The sequence below is a fragment of the Miscanthus floridulus genome, chromosome 9 (assembly GCF_019320115.1).
Source record: "Miscanthus floridulus cultivar M001 chromosome 9, ASM1932011v1, whole genome shotgun sequence".
In the NCBI taxonomy this organism is placed as follows: Eukaryota; Viridiplantae; Streptophyta; class Magnoliopsida; order Poales; family Poaceae; genus Miscanthus; species Miscanthus floridulus.
Window position 1 is genome coordinate 20764390 of NC_089588.1, and position 15841 is coordinate 20780230.

A 15841-nucleotide genomic window follows, 5' to 3' on the forward strand; every position below is an offset into this window, starting at 1 on the left:
ATGATACAAATTTGTAATTTTAAGTAATAAATACTTTTGATACAAATCTAGCAATGTTTTTAATTTTGGTCACTTGTCCTAACAACACGAACTATGTTTTACAATTTCGAATGGAGTGTGTAAAAGAAATTGCAGGGTCCATGAAGATATATGATTCATTACATTTGAATAACTTTAAAAGTTAATGGGTTCAAATGAATATGTCGATTTAGCTGCATATGTTTTCTTAGAATTGGCATCTGCCTAGTTTAGTTCATTTGCACTAAAATTAAGGCAAGGAGTATATAGCTCTAGAGTACAATAGCTAGCTTTCCAAATCCTTTGTTCTATGCTCAAATATTTGTTTAACACTAAGAAGAGGAACTCCTTCATTTACTTGCAGACTTTCGAGGACGGGATGACAATCATTGGTTCCAATGCAATCTCAAATGTGTCCAGCCCTATGGCCAATACTAATCCACAGAGTGCTCCTGTAACCGCACAGTCCTTGAGAAAGTATAATCGCATACTGTATATGCACCAGATCATCAGTGGGCCAGACTATAACCAAGTAAATATAGCAAATCCAGAGCAGCCTGAGATGTTTGCTTACACCAATGTGCATGACTACCCCTTATATGATAGTCTTGGCCCTGGTAAAAAGCTAGTTGCACATGCCCAAGGCCTGCATACCAAGACTTGTATGAGCTATAATGGCTGGTTCCACTGGAGCAGCATAGTGTTTACTGATGAAAGGTTTGGCATTACTTAATGTTGGTCTTAAATACTTTGAACATTGAAATCTAGTATAGCTTTTTTTTAACTTTGTATGCACATAGCTCGCCATGGATTGGGCTGCTGAAAGCTGACTGGATTGTTTTATACTGTATTCCTGATCTAGATTCCAGGGCTCCAGTCTTAAAACAATAGGAAATCAAGAAGGCGACTGGGCTATTATGGGTGGGACAGGAGTGTTTACTTTCGCGCAGGGTACGGTCACCACCTGTAGGATACAAGACAATGGGTTCTCAAACATCAAGGAGGTTCGTATTGATGCACTATGTTGCACACCAGTTAATGGAGTACTTCCCTAGCAGCAGTTGTGGCAAAACATTAAGTGGGTACCATTTCTTTTTTATTCCAAGCATGTCTATGATATCATGATTGATGAAAAATTGAAAATACACTGCCACGATTTCTTTATTAATTTGGAGAACTTTCTGGATGTCTTTTCATAAAATATTTCAATTTGAAAATACACTGCCAACCATATGGGCCTTAACAGTATGTATTTCAATTTAACAATAACACCTACAACTTGTGTTTTTTCCAGAAAATCCAAAAGACCAAAAAATTGTGTTCTTCCTAGGATTAAATCCGGTGACCTACAACTTAACAATAACACCTACTATCATTACACCACAGAATCTCTTGCAACTACATTACTTCGTAATCATATATGAATATTTTGACTACTAAATGATGTATTTTAAAACATATTCTCGACAAAAGATGCTCGGCAGTCCTCCGAGGGGTATCCCACGAAGGTAGATTGATCGGTGGAGGTGCGCGTGATCAGGAACCGGATGGTGACACAAGGCGCAGAGACAGCGATTTAGACAGGTTCGTCCGTCTAATCGACGTAATACCCTACGTCCTGTGTCTTTGGTGTATTGTATTGTATATGAGATGTATGTAGATGTCGACTAGGGGACCCCTGCCTCTCCTTATATACTCTGGAGGGGTAGGGTTAGAAGGAAAGTATCCTATTTGGTACTATACAATATCTTGCGGTGCACGTCGACCAGTGCCGTGCACGCCTTGATCTTGTGGGCTGGGCCACCTTTGATGGTGCGACCCATGTCTTGTCTTGTGGGTACCGGGGGCCATACCCCCACAACTAGTCCCCGAGCCTAACAGTAGGTGACGTAGTCACGTGGTGCCAGGGTCAGAAAGTAGAAGAAAGGCAGAAGACCGGCCGAGCAGGCAACCAGTCCACGGGTGGAGCCCTGAATTGAAAAGCGCACATTCACCGCAAGGTGAAGTGTGCCCACTTAATCCCCGAGCTTGCTGGAAGATGAAGAATGAATCTTGTAGCAGGGTCAAAGAAAAAGAAGTCTAAAAGCTTGCCGACGTTGTCTGACATGCGAGTATCAAGACCCCAGACGTGCTGCCCAAGATTAGCACCGAACAGCATGGAGCAGCTTGATAGCACACCGATTAGGCGTAGCAAGATCCAACCATTGAGGGAGTCCCATGCGTAGCTGGTGATGTCCGAGCACCAAGGAGTCCCCAGCGTAGCTGGCGATGTCCGAGCACCGAGGAGTTCCTGGCGTAGCTGGCGATGTCCGAGCACCGAGGTGTCCTCGGCGTAGCTGGCGATGTCCGGACACCGAGGAGTCCCCGACGTAGCTGGCGATGTCCGAGCACCGAGGAGTCCCCGGCGTAGCTGGCGATGTCCAAGCACCGAGGAGTCCCTGGCGTAGTTGGCGATGTCCGAGCACCGAGGAGTCCTCGGCGTAGCTGGCGATGTCCGCAACGTGAAGTGGGGTGAAGCGTGCCCACTTAGTCCCCGAGCACGAAGAATCCGAGCGCCGAGGAGTAACCGACGTAGCTGGCGATGTCCGAGCACCGAGGAGTCCCAGCGTATCTGGCGATGTCCGAGCACCGAGGAGTCCCCGACGTAGCTGGTCACGTCTGAGCACCGAGGAGTCCCCGGCGTAGCTAGCGATGAAGCGCGAGCGACGAACAGTCTAGTCAATTCGTCGGCGGCGAAGTGAGCATTGAGTAGAAGCGACCGATGAACAGTTCGATCAACTGGTCGGCGACGAAGAGCGGTCCGACCAGTTGATCGGTGGAGAAGTCCGAGCACCAGGTGGTCTGATCACCAAGACGATGATCCTGCAATACAAATATGTAGAATATGTAGTACATGATGTAAAAATATATGAACTCCGGAGAAAAATCATCAATGGCGATGAAATAGCGTATGCAGCTCGGCGATCAGTTGGTGTGAAGATGTATTTATATTTAATATAAACCGCCCGAGTAGTTAGTCCGGGCAACGTCGTCCTTATATTAGAGGTCAGCGACGCGGGCAGCTCGCTTAATAGCCCGCTTGGTGGCTTGACGGCTCCATGTGTGCGTGTGCACATGCAAGTGCCGCAGCAATCTGTAGTCGGCCTTCCTTCCATGTAGACGTATATACGTAAGCACATACAACTAGCTTTGCATGGCTCTAGTAATTGGCATGCAGTGAATCGATCTCAGTAGACCGACTGCAATCTTGGGACCGCACAACGGCGATCTGAAGCCAGCAAAATAATTTGTCGCTGCCTTCGTACATCACCGCGTTTGATTATCTGGTCCGATCCGGTGGCTCCATTGGAACTTGTCGCCGAGAGAGACGCCGAGTAGCCGATGCACAGAACAGAAAGCTCCGAGTACAGACTCATCCTTGAACACGACGTTGAATCCAACATCGAGTCTCGTCAGGTTGTTGGCGGTCGCCATCGTAGCACACCGAGTTGTCGGCGTAGCAGATTGATTCCGTCGCTGAGTGATATCGAGCCTGTCAGGCTACTGAAGTATGCCGCCACAGGAAGTCAAGTTGCCACGAGCGGCGTCGATCTTGAGATCCCATCTGGTTCGCCATTGATCAGCACACACACACCCCTACCTGGCGTGCCAACTGTTGACAAAAGATGCTCGGCAGTCCTCTGAGGGGTATCCCACGAAGGTAGATTGATCGGTGGAGGTCCGTGTGATCAGGAACCAGATGGTGACACAAGGCGCAGAGACAGCGATTTAGACAGGTTCGGACCGTCTGATCGACGTAATACCCTACGTCCTATGTCTTTGGTGTATTATATTGTATATGAGATGTATGTAGATGTCGACTAGGGGACCCCGGCCTCTCCTTATATACTTTGGAGGGGTAGGGTTACAAGAAAAGTATCATATTTGGTACTATACAATATCTTGCGGTGCACGTCGACTAGTGCCGTGCATGCCTTAATCTTGTGGGCTGAGCCACCTTTAATGGTGCGGCCCATGTCTTGTCTTGTGGGTACCGGGGGCCATACCCCCACACATATACATTGCAAAACTGCTTAGAACTGCTTAAGAATATATACATTGCAAAACTCAGGTACCTTTGAAAATCAAGCAAGAAGCCTAGAACTGCTTAAGAATGTTCGATATACACATATCGCCCTTAGAATAACAAGGTCGACATATACATTGCCCTTAGACCAAAAATAGCCAAATGAACTCGACATCGTTGCTATGGTTTCCATGTATTTTGAAACTCGCATATGCTTTATGTCGGAGGTTTTGGCTTGGGTAGTCGAGACCAGCGTATCACGCACAGGGAATCAAAAGGGTAGCACATGGGATATAGATTTATACTGGTTCAGGTACGTGGTACCCTTATCTCGTATGCTCGAGTTTACGAGGGGTTGCTGATGACTAGTTGCCTATGCAATGTAGCCTAGAATATGTTCAGGTACCGATCGGGGACTCCCTATCCTGCATTATATAGCCTAGAGGGTAGGGTTACTGAGAGTCCTGATCGGCTTACAGATATGTTTCCCAATCGATTACAAGGAAATCTACAGTAGAGGTCGGCGTCCAAGCCCCATACGATAGGTTTCTTGTCCGCCACGTATGATGATGTATGTTGGGTCGACTGGGCCTCATCTTCGCCTGCTTCGGTCCGCTTTATGTTAATATTCGGGTAGTAAGGTACCCTAGGTCCATATCACCAACACTTCACTTAAAAACAAGGGGCATATGTTCATAGCCAAAAATGGGTTGGAGAGTCGAAGTTGTATTGGAAAAATACATGCAAACAAGAAAAGAATAATTTAAAGTAGTACTTTTTGCCCAAATTTAGGTCTTAGGGAATACGTACTGTATCGTCAAGCATCTCTTTAGAAGCTCAATCTACAATAAAAAATATTTGAAGGCGCTTATTAACAAGTCAGGAGAATCGGTTGTTTGATCAATTCTTGATGCCCTAGTATAATTAACATATACCCACTTTGTCGTTGTTTGATCACTTCTAAGCACTATGTCAACTCTTGATGGAATCTTTATATAATATTTAATCTTCTAAGCACTATGTCAACTCTTGATGCCCTAGTATAATTAACATATACCCACTTTGTCGTTGTTTGATCAATGTGCCGGCCGGCAAGGGGCGGAGCTTGCTCAGAAACGCTGGGGTAATCGTCACTTTGGAATAGTGCAGAACATCGATTCTCACGGATTTACCTGAAATCTGTCGTCGGTTCTAGTTGAAACCGATGCTCAGGCCTTGCACTCCCACTGCGAGGTGCGTGTCGCCGAGCTCCTCTCCTGTTCTGACCAACTAACTGGGTCAAAGGACCAAGGCGATCGAGAAGCAGCTCTAATTTGCAGCCTGCGTGCAGGCCGCCCTCCATCTTCCAGCTTAGTGATAGATCGTTTTACTCTTAATAATTCGTGCTGTTCTAACGCTCTGTTTATTAGGAAACGCTTGTACATGCTCAATATCCCAACGTATGGCAGGCAGTTAGGAAGCAAATTGACATCTGTTTCTTAATTTCTATTCCCTCTTTCATTCGCCCTTCTTTTCCCTCTTTCATTTGCGCACAAATAAACAGGAAGCAAATTGACATCTGTTTCTTAATTTCTATTCAAAACGAACAAGAGATCTGTATCTGTATGTGTGTAGATTTAACAAACGAACGAGTTGCCCAGAGAAGACACGGCCACCGGCGGGCACCGAGAAACGGCACCGGAGTCACTGCACGTGGTTGATCGACTTCGTTGCTTGAGCGCGACGGACAAGTGGGCCGTCGGCGAAGACGGACGCAGCCCATTGCGGCGGCGCACTACCAACATCACCTACAGAAGGGGATTTATTTGCTACGCAAAGTAGTGATTTATTTGGACTAGAAACACGATTCTAGGAGACAGAATCTTCTATTAACAGAGATGGTTCCAAAGTATCGTGGTCTTCCAAAATACCAGTGATGTTCTTGAACTACAGAAACACTATTCTAGGAGACATGCTCTTTTATTAAGAGAGATGTCTAGAAAGTATCGTGGTCTCCTAAAATACCTATCAGAACCGGCCAGTCCATTTATGCAGACAGTTCAAAAACAACCAAGCCTGTAGATGAATTTTCAGAGGCAGGACTCTTACAAAGGGCATCTTAAAAAATGACCTTCAATATAGGCATACCTCTTTTTTCTTTGCAAGTATAGAGGCATACCTCTTTAAGTGTACTGCCTGTATAAATTGATTAACACAGGAAGAAGTAGTTGTCAGTTTGGTTTTATCTTTTTATCTCTCATTATGAATTTTTTAGTTTCGTTTTATATATTTTTTTATCTCTCATTATGTCTTTTTCACCCTATATATATGCAGACTGTGCAAAAGGGATTACATCTTGGCATATCTATTTAATAGAGATGTTTTGCCATTCTAGAGCGGCACCAAAAGTCATGTCACTAGAAACATTGAAAGAAATTACAAACAATTTCTCCATAGATCGAAAACTTGGTAGTGGGACGTTTGGAATAGTTTACAAGGTAAGCATGCATTCATTTGTTCTCAGCTACAACTTGCTAGTTGCTATAAAGTATTGTGTTCTGCTAACAAAATGTTCACTGCAAAGCCCTTTTAGCTCAGCTTCAATTCAATAGGCATATAGCTAGTTCTTTTTCTAAACAATTGGAATAATCCCCAATAATAGTTGCAGTCATATTTTCTACAAGAAATTCCATCTATAAACATCGCAAGTATACAATTTCTTTGACATGGCACACTTATATGGCTGGTGGCCACCAATGTTGGTTGAGCGACTATTAGGGTGTTTGGTTTGAGGAATGACTCTGTTCTAGACGAGGTGGTGTATCATAAGTTCATTTATCAAATTTAGTGATTTGACTCCATTTCTTATAATAGTAAAAGTTATTACCTTGTAAGGAATAAGGTGATGATGGATCAACCCATTCTGTTCCACAAACCAAACAAAAAGTTGAAGACTGAGAAAATGATGGACTAACTTATTCCTCAAACCAAACACCTTATATATGTCATGATCAAGGCCTTGGTGGGCTAATACACATGATAACTTCAAAATTTTGGTTTTTCATTAAGATTGCAATGGGAATGGCTCCACAGAACAAACTCACACACACACACACGTAAGCTTTGCCAGCAAGTACGAAGGGCATCTTCAGGGTTAAAATTTTGAGACGATAACACATCCAGTACGGGAGAGATTTTCGGTGCTGAAACCAACAAATAGGCCCTACTTTTGTTATATTGTAAGTATCAATAGTATTGCAAAAGATCCATCAGTGTCACGTGTAAGATATTTTGATTAGGGAGTGCAAGATGGGGAAGAAATAGCTGTGAAACAACTTCAGACTCAAGGACATGATGATGAGGAGGAGTTCATGAAGGAATTTGAGAACCTTTGGAGACTCAGGCATCCAAATGTTGTACAACTACTTGGCTACTGCTACGAAATAAAACGTGAAGTTGTTGCTCTAGGTGATGGAAGATTTGTTTTGGCTGATAACATCTATAGAGCTCTGTGCTTTGAGTATATGCACAATGGAAGCCTAAGGAAACATCTTTACGGTGAGATAGTCCTATAATGTTTCACATATAAACTGATTATAATTACATTTATATATTTCTATTCATTTATTTATTCAGATGAATACCATGGACACGACTGGCAGACACGGTTCAAAATTATCAAGGGTACCTGCGAAGGTTTAAAGTATCTTCATGAGGGACTTGAACGTCCTATGTACCATTTGGATTTAAAACCCGAAAATATACTACTAGATAAAAATATGGTGCCAAAACTTGCTGACTTTGGCTTATCAAAGCTCGTCCACAACAACCAGACTCAAGTTACACAAAGTTGTATAGGAACGAGGTAACTTTGTGTATCCATTTTGTGTAAAATCATTTTGTGGACTTTGTGTAACTTGTGTCCATTTCGTAAAATCATTTATTTTATATGTTTTGACTAAACATTGGTTTAATAACACTATTGTATCCATCATTCATGATATCATGCGCAGGGGATACTTGCCTCCAGAATACATCGAGGACAATTTAGTTTCCAATAAGCTAGACATTTTCAGCTTGGGTGTTGTTATGATAAGGATAATTGCTGGATTTGAAGGCTACCTCAAGAAATCTGAAATGTCTTCCCAGGCATTCATTGACCATGTAAGGAATTAATTTCCTGATACCAAGACATCCCAGCCTATGCAAACTTACGCACACTTTTCAAATTTCTGTTGCATTTTGGTGCACTTATTATGTGTATCAATCTCGTATTATAGGTCTATACAAATTGGAGAGATAGGCTAAAGGGAATGTTAAGTTGCACATCACTGGAAGCTGAATGCCATCAAGTGAAGGGATGCATTGAAATTGCAATAAACTGCATCGATGCTGACCGACAAAAGAGACCTACAATTGGGGAGGTCGTATGTAGGCTGAACGAATTAGAGCATGTGATAGATATGTCTGCAGCACCATGCCAGCTGCAGCAAATCAGTGCAACCGTGGGACCTGGAGAGAGTAGCAGTGAGGTAAGTTGCTGCTGTATATATATTACCCTATAAAACATTTGCTAGTTCCGAGGAAGCAAAACATGCTTATATTAGGTATCCACTTCGAGATGATGGAAGTCCAATAACTGATCTCTAATACATACTACAATTTAGTTTGCAAGAGACAAATCCAAATTTTGCAGTTGAAATTATAGTTATGAATGAGAAATGCTTAATCTTGATCATGAAGTGGTATCGATCCGGCATGCACACACACAAAATGACAAAAGAAAAGATTGGAAAATGAAAAAAAAACTACACGCCTGTGAGGTTAACGAGCAACTTTAACTTAAGTATACATAATCAAGCTCTGGATATGTAGATCTAGTAGTGGAATTGATTGAACAGTACTAAATTAAACCATATTTTCTGCCAAGCACAACAACACAATTAAATTAATTATATAAAAAATAAACATTTTTTGACAGACCTACCAGTAATAATAATAAAAGGAATCTAACCGAAAGTAGTCACACAATGCAAGTTTTCTTATTAAAATTGCAGTATAAAAATCTAGGCGTCTTTTTACTTATTTTGGTAGAATATATTGTGAAAATGCAATTTACAGATCATTACTTTGAAGATGTATATGTGCTCTATTGTTTCATACCATGTGCAAAATGGGACTTATTACTTGGTAGTTAATTGAATGTATACCTCAGCTATATTAAGATTGAGAGTGTGTTGTTTACATGTATCAGACCTACTATATATATACTAACTACCCATCAACCTGTGCATTCGTACAGGCTAGTTTAGAAAGTTTTTTTAATAGTCGTACCATATATTTCTTAGGACAACAGCAACCATGTGTGGGCTAGTAGTTAAACAGGTTTTTTAGATCATTATGTGATATTTGTATACAGGATACTAACTCTAGCGTGAACGCTGGCCTGTTGAATTACTATATATATAATGATCCAAACACCTGAGATTATGAGGCTATATGGCGCCAGAATATTTGCGTGGAGTAATCACATTTAAGACAGACATATATAGTCTTGGTGTTATAATTATAGAGATCTTGACAGGACAGAAGACGGATCCTTCAATTGAGAGTGTAAGAGCAATGTATCTCAGATAATGGTTTGACATTAATAGATCTGGCTAGTTGGCGTGTAGGGCAATATATGTGTTTGTGTGTAGTATGCAACTCTAACCCGATATACACTCAGGTCTAAATTTCTAAACCCTACAGCAATAAGCCAAGTATATTGCACAAGTTTGCTGGACAGTCCTCAGGTTTGCTAGTAAAATTATAGTTGTATTTTTTATAGATCTTTAGTTGCTACAATCAGTTGGCACTGTTAAATATTTCCTGTCCAAAGTAAATACTGCACATCTTTCTCCACTTATTGATTAATTAATGAGAAAATTTGGAGGATTTTCCCTAATTTTCTCTCATTTGTCTGACTGAAGAATTATTGCAATATCTTATTCAACAACAATATACTTTATATATTTTGTATGAGTTAACTTGACATTAAGTTTAATAATCATATGGTAAAGTCGATCTGGTAGTGCAAATCACAAAGAAATTACAAAACATGTAAATATATTTGTCTCCAAGCATCAACTCTCATAAATTCGGATGTGAGGTAGTCCAAGGTACATTTGAAGAAAGAGGCTATTTGCATCTTAATTAGGATGTTAGGTGAGCTATGTGTTGGCTCTCTTCCGCCCTGTTCTTCAGCACTACTTCAGGAGTACCTTTCAGTGAATAAATAGTATTTTCCTCTCACAACAAAGTAGCATAAGCATCAACATAAGTAAGAGGTCCGGGGTTCAAGCCCCGGTGGCCACGAAGCGCGGGTTTTTCGCGCGAAAAACCCACGCTTGACTTGTGACGCGCGACCGTGTGGCTGTCCAGTGGGGTCTTTCCCAGTATTAATTTTTTTTCCTATTTTTAAGTCCATTTTTGGGTTTTCTGGAAACCACATCACTGCCGGTTTGCCTGTGTCAGTTCAAAATTTGGCAGTGAAGGCGGGGGAGATGGAGGGTTGAACCGACACTGATTTGAAGATTTGGGGTAGTGAAAAGGCCAACTAAGCCTCAAGCCAAGCGTATTAGAAGGCATTCACCCAAGTATTCTGATGTGAGATAGTCCACGGTACATTTGAGGAAAGAGACTATTTGGCATCTTAATTAGGATGAAGTTGGACTCAAAAAAACGTGTTTGAGACCTGTTGTACTTATTGCGTTGAAGTTACAGAATGCAAAATGGTTCTCTTCCACATTAAAATATTAATTTGTGTTAACACTGAAAGAGTGGCACTCCTCCATTGGTTTGCAGCTTCTCAAAGACATGTCGATAAAGGAAGGCTCCAATTCAAGCTCAAATATTAGCGGTCTTTCCATGGACTGTTATCCTCAAAATCGTCCTGTCACCCAGCAATCTGAAGGAACTGTGTTCAATCGCAAATTGTCCATGCACCAGATCTTTGACGGACCAGACTATATGATTTAAAGTGAGATAGAATTAGAATCAACAATTTTAAATAATAGATTAAGGTATGAAAAGCATAAATGTTTTAATAAAATAACAAGAATAAGACAGTAAGCAAGAAACCAGAGGAATAAAGATGCTAAAATGACCATTTTCTAACTAGGCTTGCGTCCTACAGTCAACACGGCTCTGATACCAATTTGTCACACCCAATTTTACGGATAAAATTGAATGCACTAACTCGTATGTGCCCAGGGATCAATCACACACACAAGCTGACAAATTACAGAAAGTATCATCACGGTGTCTCTTACATCACAAATAATAACATTAAGTAGTCTTACACAACACAGCGGAATAGTAAAGGATAACACTCTCGTGGAACACCATCACAGGGAAGGTCAACTGGTTGACCACAAGCCTAAAAATCCTCGGGGAAATCCTCATACCCGTTGTCATCTGTTACGCATCCGGGATTTTTATCCAAATAAAGAAAATAAACAAGTGTAAGTACATTCCGTACTTAGCAAGCTAACATGGGGTTATGAAGCTCAAAAAGGATTGACTCTGGTTTACTGCAGTTAGCATTTTTAGTAGGTCAAGCTTTTATCATCAGATATTATCTAGTTTTGCTTAAGCTCCCATTTAATCTCATAAGAACATATATCAGGGTCAAGTGTATCATAGATCATCATAGAACATCTTAATAGATCATCATCAAGTATTCAGTTATTCTGTGAGTTTTCCGGGCCGCTCGTAACCGTGAGCACGGCTATTATAACAGTTTGTTACCCTCTGCAGAGGTGGTGTACATTCACCGCGAGTCGTGATCCCCATATGCCCGGGTTAATTACTCCCATGTCACTACCAAGGTGAGCGGGCAGGGTACACTATGAAGCCATTTCATAGGTTTCCCTAACAAGTTAGGGCCGCTAGGTTTCCTTGGCAGGCAGATGTAGGAACCCCCTTTCCTATGGCACATATCCATCGTGGCTATACTCATAGGAACAGAGGCAGCCCTATACCCAACGTGGCAAGCCCCATTTGCGCCAAAAAGGTAACCTCTAACTAGCTAGGAAAGATCCTATTACTGAGCTAAAGTCAGAGCCATATGACTCTCCCGGTTGCACTGTCAGTCCCAGCTTTTGCCGACAGATAAGTCCTTATGGAGGGCCGGGAGCAACATGAACAAAGGTCATTTGCACTTTCGCCCTATGGAACAGTCGTTATAAATCATGTTACTCACTTTGTTCCATGGTATCATTCATCAATATGTATATCAAGTTCAGTTAGAGCACTAGCAATCTACCCATATGCATTTAACCCATAGGAGACAAGGAACAGGATAAACAATCACTAGGTTGTCCTTACGGGTATCAAAATTAGACACATGCAAATGAGTAATTGATTAAAGTGAAATAGGACATCAAGGAAGGCCCATGCTATACTTGCCTTGGTTTACAAACTCGTGCTGGTCCTGCTGGTCGTCGAAGAGTTCTTGGTCTCCAACGTTTTCCTCACCGTCTGAACGCAACCAACACGGCAACATACAACATTCCAAAAGCATTCATGCAAAGCAAACATTCCTATCATTAGAACAGTACACCAACAGTATTGAAAACAAGATAAAATGTTTGTAAACAAAATCTACGTCTCGCTACAATCACGTCAACGCGAAGTTCACGAAAAACGGAGCTAAAATGCGAAAGTTATGATTTAAACGGGTTTTCCTATAGCCATATATTTAATTAAATCTAATCATGAAATTAAAAAGTTCCAAACTCGACTAACAGTAGTTCCAACATGTAGCTTATGAAATTACGAAGCTAACGCGATTTGAATGGATCAATTCGGAGCTAAAACGACAATTTTATGAGCAAAACAGTTCGAATGGCATTTCTGTAAATACTGAAAATGTACTTTAGACTTAAGCAGTGAAGTTTACATTTTCAAAATGAGAATGCGCATTCGGGGAACTACGCATTGGACTGCGGGTTCAATTTATCCGAAAGCGAGGGACTCTTTAGCAAAATTACGCGTGAAAGGGTAACTTCTAATCATGGCCGCCGATCAGGAGATGAACGGCTAGGATCGGCTTGGGGAAGGAAGGCCGGCCGGAACAGTGTCACCGGCGATGAGGTGCCATTACCGGCGGCGTGGGGGTCGCCGGAGCGCGCGGTAACGGGGCTAGGGGCCACGGTTTTCACAACCGAAGGTACCGGGAGATGGCGGGGATGAAGGGGAACCCGCCCAGGCCAATACGGTGGCCGGAGGGCGCGGCTGAGGCGACGGACGCCATGGCCGGCAGCCGAGAGCTCATGGCGCACGCGGCTAAGGCTCTAGAAGCCATGAAACGAGAAACGAAAAGCATGGGGGGAGAGGGGAGAGTACGGAGATGCTCACCACGGCGAAAATCGGAGCGGAGGCGGCTCGGTGACGGTGGTTCGCGCGGAGGCGGACAACGGAACTCGGAGACTTCGGGGCGGCGGTTGTAGCTTCCTCGCGCACGGGTGAACGGAAAAATGGAGCGTGGAGGCAGCAGGGAGGGGCGGAGACGGGCTCGGTGCCGATTTAAAGAGGCTGGGCGCTCGGGAGGACGCTCCCACGACGCGGAGTGTAGCGGCAGTTGCCTGTGTCGGTTCAAAATTTGGCAGTGAAGGCGGGGGAGATGGAGGGTTGAACCGACACTGATTTGAAGATCTGGGGTAGTGAAAAGGCCAACTAAGCCTCAAGCCAAGCGTATTAGAAGGCATCCACCCAAGTATTCTGATGTGAGATAGTCCACGGTACATTCGAGGAAAGAGACTATTTGGCATCTTAATTAGGATGAAGTTGGACTCAAAAAAACGTGTTTGAGACCTGTTGTACTTATTGCGTTGAAGTTACAGAATGCAAAATGGTTCTCTTCCACATTAAAATATTAATTTGTGTTAACACTGAAAGAGTGGCACTCCTCCATTGGTTTGCAGCTTCTCAAAGACATGTCGATAAAGGAAGGCTCCAATTCAAGCTCAAATATTAGCGGCCTTTCCATGGACTGTTATCCTCAAAATCGTCCTGTCACCCAGCAATCTGAAGGAACTGTGTTCAATCGCAAATTGTACATGCACCAGATCTTTGACGGACCAGACTATAACCAGGTAAATATTGCAAATCTAGGGCAACCTCAGATGTTTGGTTGCACAAATGTCCATGACTATCCCATATATGATAGTCTTGACCCCAACGCAAAGATTGTTGCACGTGCACAAGGTCTGCATACTGAAACTTGTCTGGACTATGATAACTGGTTCCACTGGAGCAGGCTAGTGTTCCACGATGAAAGGTTCGTACTTCAGTACTTAACTTTGATCTTAATCTATTTGGACTTTCTCTTCTATAACATTTATGCTTTTTCTGCATTGCTATCCGCCTATCCCACCTACTTTCCCTTACTAATTAAAATTATGATACTATATCCATATTGATTCATGTCACGGATACATGCACGCAACTTGTCATTGGGCTTACTTTTTTGTGCACCCATTTCAAGCTTATTGGATTATTTCATTTCCTGAAATAGTTTTGAGGGGTCAAGTTTTATCGCAATAGGAGATCAAAATAAGATCACAGGAGAATGGGCTATTGTTGGTGGGACAGGAGTATTTGCTTTTGCAAAAGGAACAATCACAATCTGTAGAGTACAAGATAGTGGATCCTCGAACATAAAGGAGATCTGTATCCGTGCATTGGCCTTCACAGGACAGGCCACTCCAATTGAGATTAAGGTGATAGTAACATTTTTATTTTCCAAGTGTACCTTCTATTTGTACATCTGTACTTGCTGTAACGGAACTACAGAAATCATTTTCATCGTTCATTATGTTTCACTGCTGGTTTGCAATACGAACTGTTGGTGAATATGTTCGCCAACGGTTCGTATTATGAATTGGTAGTTAAAAGTATTTTCACCAAAGGTTCAGTATACCAACCGCTGGTGAAAATATCAACACTGCAATCGTAAGTGTAAAAGGCCCATCCGACCCATCTTAGCCTATGAATGGCCTCAGAGTATATAATGGGAAACCCTAGCCTCTCCTCCCACTCTTGCCTCCCCCTGTCCACATTTCACAAATGCTGCCAAAAACCAGGGGTGTGAAGGGGGTTTCCAAACCGGTGGTGATGAGGTTTGTGCAATAGTGGTTGTCCTGATTTGTTAAGGTCAACTGCAATTAATTGTTGCATGTAGGTAATTGTGTACATGCAATTGGTAGGAGCTCCTGTGATTTAATGAGATGAACCCCTTTTGGATGCATGGTCCCCAAGCTAGAATAACACATATGTGCACTTTTTGAGTGTGTTCCTTATATTTTTATTAGAATAAATTTCACTTATATATGTATGTTTTCCTGTTAACTTGAACAACAATAAGGTAGGGAAGAAGCATTCCAATCCCTCTAATTGCAAATGTCAGTTGTTCTGCGAAAGTAGATCAATCATACAACCTTGATGGACATTATTTTAATTTATTGATATTGATTCATTTTGAGAGTGATAGCATTCATTAACCAAGGACAAGTAAGGAAGAGAAGATTTAACATATACAATAGAAGTACGATTTTCATGGAGAAAAACTTAGAAGGCAAAAATAACTTACGTTCGCGATTTGAATGAATATACTGCTACTCAGAAAAACAAGCTTTCCAATTCTGTTAGTCTGTATTCAATTATTTGTTTTAAAACTAAGAAGAGCAACTCCATTGTTTTCAGTCTTTTAAGGACAATATGATAAATATTGAT

General features: G+C 42.0%; 2 protein-coding genes across 2 annotated transcripts; both read left to right on the forward strand.

The window, feature by feature from the left end:
• The first annotated feature begins 399 nt into the window (after positions 1-399).
• Positions 400-15332, forward strand: LOC136479408 (uncharacterized). Its single transcript, XM_066477284.1, has 6 exons — positions 400-735; positions 881-1052; positions 12659-12673; positions 14056-14387; positions 14625-14829; positions 15291-15332. The coding sequence occupies exons 1-6, from the start codon at positions 443-445 to the stop codon at positions 15330-15332; spliced, it is 1059 nt and encodes a 352-aa protein (XP_066333381.1). The 5' UTR covers positions 400-442.
• On the forward strand, positions 6475-11083 carry LOC136483841 (cysteine-rich receptor-like protein kinase 44). The gene is made up of 6 exons (XM_066481000.1): positions 6475-6561; positions 7363-7621; positions 7700-7928; positions 8077-8227; positions 8344-8595; positions 10910-11083. Exons 1-6 carry the CDS (start codon positions 6475-6477, stop codon positions 11081-11083), a joined length of 1152 nt encoding a protein of 383 aa, XP_066337097.1.
• Positions 15333-15841: the final 509 nt, after the last annotated feature.

Bases quoted from the DNA above. Each gene is read 5' to 3' on its own strand.
- LOC136479408 (XM_066477284.1), top strand. From the start codon at position 443: ATGGCCAATACTAATCCACAGAGTGCTCCTGTAACCGCACAGTCCTTG. The intron at 736-880 runs GTTTGGCATTAC...TTCCTGATCTAG, and splicing joins ATAGTGTTTACTGATGAAAG to ATTCCAGGGCTCCAGTCTTA. The intron at 14,830-15,290 runs GTGATAGTAACA...TGTTGCATGTAG, and splicing joins CCACTCCAATTGAGATTAAG to GTAATTGTGTACATGCAATT.
- LOC136483841 (XM_066481000.1), top strand. From the start codon at position 6,475: ATGTCACTAGAAACATTGAAAGAAATTACAAACAATTTCTCCATAGAT. The intron at 6,562-7,362 runs GTAAGCATGCAT...TATTTTGATTAG, and splicing joins CGTTTGGAATAGTTTACAAG to GGAGTGCAAGATGGGGAAGA. The intron at 8,228-8,343 runs GTAAGGAATTAA...CTCGTATTATAG, and splicing joins CCCAGGCATTCATTGACCAT to GTCTATACAAATTGGAGAGA.